The sequence below is a fragment of the Penaeus chinensis genome, chromosome 32, assembly GCF_019202785.1.
Source record: "Penaeus chinensis breed Huanghai No. 1 chromosome 32, ASM1920278v2, whole genome shotgun sequence".
Classification (NCBI taxonomy): domain Eukaryota; kingdom Metazoa; phylum Arthropoda; class Malacostraca; order Decapoda; family Penaeidae; genus Penaeus; species Penaeus chinensis.
Window position 1 is genome coordinate 17,253,327 of NC_061850.1, and position 4,192 is coordinate 17,257,518.

Sequence of the window (4,192 nt, forward strand, 5' to 3'; positions counted from 1 at the left end):
TGCCCTATGCTTACATCAATGCAGCAGGAGCGCCTGCTAGCAATCCCGCCACCACGGTAAGCATCGAGTGTCAGACAACCAAATGAGACAGCCATAAATAGCTGGCACAGGCCGGGCAACATATATGGAAGGGCCGGGCAATCAATTATCAATTTTCTGCATATTTTCACTTTACCCTGCCTTCATTCCTTTCTTAATTCATTTATTTGCTACCTGTTACAGTAAACATATAGCAACAACAAGACAACTACCCAAATATATCAAGTAATCACATTTCGATTGGTATAAAAAGAAATATACCTTCATAGCACTTCGCTGTTCGCTGTTAGCGTTTCCAAATAATGTCAAAATACTATCATTTATTAAATATTCGATTTTAAAAGACCTACAGTCTAGATGATATTCACAGATAACTTAAGATTTTAATTCCACTGAGTTATAATTTCTACAAGGTATTTACAGCAGGGACCCAGCCTGAAAAAGGTGCGGATGTACCTGATGTACATTATCCAGTTACATATTAAACAGACAAATCTATTGAGCTCGAACAGCGTCGCGTCCAGGGTATTTAGCGTTCTGGGACGTCCCTATTGATACTACGTTACAGGAAGAGTGGAATTAGATAAAGATGGTTATATAATTTTGAACACAAAAAGGACAAAAGGACACAGTAAAAAGAGACGATGAAAATGTCAAAAAGTTCAGTCCCCCAAACAGAACATGGAACGATATTCTAAGTATCTTGGTGTATGCCAAAAATGTGCATTAATTAATAAGGTTATATTGTAATTTAGATATAGCAGACAGGACCATCTGAACTTAGCCCTTCTTCTGTACTGAACAACTAGGTAAGAACGCAAACACACACACACAAACAAGCACACACACACACACACACATACACACACACACACACACACACACACACACACACACACACACACACACACACACACACACACACACACACACACATATATATATATATATATATATTTATATTTATATATTTATATATATGTATATGTATATTGCCATCGGCCAGAAGCAGTGACACTCTAGTTACGCGACATTTGATACATTAGTCGATAAAATCTAACCCTTAGTTATCAACGATAATAGGAACATCCAAAGGGATAAAACCACAAAATAGAGTTTGGTGGTAGTGATGTTGTAGTTGTAGAAGTTGTGTTTGTTATGGGTCCAATACTTGTGGGCGATCTTGGTGGTTACTTTAACTCGAGATAAGGGCCAAAATACCAAATCGCCTCCTGAAACCCCAGCATCCATACAACCGAACAACCAGCCTCTTATCTAGGTGACCTTGCATCCCCGGGTCTGCCCTCCTTGGAGGCAGTTCAGCTTAGAGCATCACTGAGTAAAGGTGGATCAGTGTCGATTCCAGGAACTCATTAGAAGAAAACTGCGTAAATAAACGTAAGAACTATAAAAAGAGACTTAAGATTCCAGTACGTCTCCCTTCGCAGTTAGTGGACGACGGGCCAAGAACTATAGTCCATTTGTAAGCATTTTGACGATTTTTTTTTTTTCACACAGTGTTTCCTACAATCCCATTTTGCCATTCCTACAATTCCTATATTATAGGACACTGTGAACAAGAAGGGAACCACACCACAGACACTGACTGGGAGAAACACAGTGGTAAACTACATTTACACCAGTGAAATCACTCGAAGTGCATAGACTCGAGAAATACAATATCTATGAAAAGAAAATCCCATTAGTCTCTTGGACAATAATGATATATATTTGAACGCACATATCAATAATGATGTCATATATATGAATAAGAATAAATTAAATTCATCGCATGTTTTACACGATTAGTAATGAATAACGATTAAAAATAGTATTAAATCAACCTGCGTGTGTGTGCGTGTGCGTGTGCGTGTGTGTCTGAAAGGGCCATCGACTTTGAAAGATTGAATTGAAATGAAATTAATAGCTGTGAAATTACTTCGCAGTTCCGTGTACCGTACTTGCCGAACATATATCTCGTCTTGTATCTTTCACTCTATTACGGGCAAATTGTGTTATTAAAGCTGATTAAAGCTAAATTCTCAGTTATCAGCTAGGGCTTTTGTCGTAGGGCCAAGACAGTGCCAAACCCAAGCCTATTGTTATGGTATTTGAATTCATGCGCAAAAGCGTGGCAGATTTGTTTATGGTAGGCAAATAAATGTTTACATACAGGTATATCCAAATATAACTGTATCGCTTCAGAAAAGTGAATGCCCATTAACGTCGACAGTGGTTTAGAAGGCGTCAAGGGAGCCGACCTGCAACGCTGGCCCGACCGGGCTGAAGCTGCATTGGAGGGACTCGCACCCAGGCCGACAGGCGGTAAGAGTGTTTGCTGTGCTAAAATAAGCTTCTTATGGTGTCCTGCCGAAGGAATGTTCTGCAGATCATGTTTTCATGTGACAACACAAAATAAACCAGTGTCTTATTTTGTTTACGAAACCCAATTAAAAGAGAACATCTGGACAATCTGCCATTGTCAGGATGTACCAAGTATTGTCAATGTCATTATTTTGCCAAGCACTCTTCGGGCAGAGCCTTTTCACAGAAATAATTCTCCATTTATTTGCCATCTGAGAACCCCACAGAATGAAAAGTAGAGACTTTGTTATGATAATGAAATAACGCATTGAACTAAAAATTATGTTTGAATTTGTTGTTTTATTACATCAGTGCTTACAACGAGGACGAAGAAAGCAACAGTTTCTTTGAATTTTATACTCATGAAGAAGTGAAGTTTTCTCATTTTATCATTATCAATATATATAGTGATAGGTATCAGTTAGGCTCAAGTCTAAACCAAGTTCCAGTGATCCATAGTTATAACATTTTCAGTCTAGCACCAAAGTGGCGCATTCTAAAATCGCATGATATTATTTCATATAGAATAGGGTAAGGTCGGTTCTCATTGGTTTAGATTTTTATAATGACAGCAATGATTTCGCAGTAAACGGTAAAAGGAATTACTTAGTTGTGGAGATGTAATACATTAAAAATGATTCAATACAGTTTGCATCAGTGGTTTTTTGGTCGCATTTTGAAAGAAGAATTTTTTTAAGAATAAAAAGAAATGAGTTGATTATTAGTTATGCATATAATTATAGTTAATCAATTAATTTCAAGTATGTTTTCTTCAATTGAACTCTTCAAAACAACATTTGATTAGGATTGCCAGTTGCCGTTCTCAGAGATAGGCCAAACATTTTCCTAAAAAGGCCAATTTTAAATGCTTATCATAAATGGTCCTAATTTATTTATTTATTCATTTTTGTATTTATCTTGTATCATGATTTATGTTATTGTTATTATTTTTTTTTTTTTTTACTCTTGTTTTTATTTTTTTGCATATTCTATTTTTTTAATAACAAATATACAGTAGTGTACACCAATGTGATGGGATATATTCTTTTTTTTATTCATATATATTATTAGAATGGCAATATTAAGAAAACTTATCCTTGAATTAAGCAGGTGTTTGTATAAAATAAGACCACATTAAGGGATCCTATGGCCTGTATGCTTCATTCTTCAACGAAGACCGGAAACCTTTTCCATAGATATTCTGCTAAGGCAGAGTAGGGACTAGTTTCTTATTTGATTAGATATTGCCTGAGGGGTCTACAAGCTCTGCCTTACAAGTATATATATGGTATAGGTTTATTTACCTATGCTGCAGCAATGGTATAAGTCACTTTAGGACCCTTTTTAATATATTATTATCCTTCACATGCATAGATTAATATATATAGTAGTGAGCATTATTTACTTTTCCTGAATAAGGCAGTTTTTTTGTTTTTTTCTGTATTTTTGTGCAGTCCCATTTTAGACAATTACCAGTACAGAAGACCAAGTAAAACCCCAAAGTCATAATATACTTCAATAAACCACATAGAAGGAAGGACTTTGATGTGGAGGAAAATTGTGGAATAAATAAGTAAAAAAGGCTAAGTAGACCTCATGAGTCTTTCCTCCCTGCTGCAATCCTGTATTCAACAGACCAAGGAGGTTAGTACATATGTATTTGGCATGGTTGTTTGGGACACAGCCCCCTTCACGAGCATTCATATACACTCCTTGCAAGGTTTCTTGTTTTGCAAGCATGAATATTCATTTTTGTAAAATGGAGCATGAATTGTAGTTGATTAAGGAC

General features: G+C 36.1%; 1 protein-coding gene across 4 annotated transcripts in view; it reads left to right on the top strand.

The window, feature by feature from the left end:
• The first annotated feature begins 1,402 nt into the window (after window positions 1-1,402).
• LOC125042676 (hexosaminidase D-like) overlaps window positions 1,403-4,192 on the top strand; it is a 23,738-nt gene continuing 20,948 nt past the window's right edge. The window contains exons 1-3 of one of the 4 annotated variants that reach the window (XM_047638480.1): window positions 1,403-1,522; window positions 2,245-2,364; window positions 3,858-4,047. In XM_047638480.1, coding sequence (XP_047494436.1) covers window positions 4,000-4,047 — 48 coding nt within the window. In that variant the 5' untranslated portion in view covers window positions 1,403-1,522; window positions 2,245-2,364; window positions 3,858-3,999. Of the gene's footprint in view, window positions 1,523-1,925; window positions 2,365-2,388; window positions 4,048-4,192 lie in introns of those variants that run through there. The other 3 variants (XM_047638479.1, XM_047638482.1, XM_047638481.1) reach the window with 3 other exon arrangements.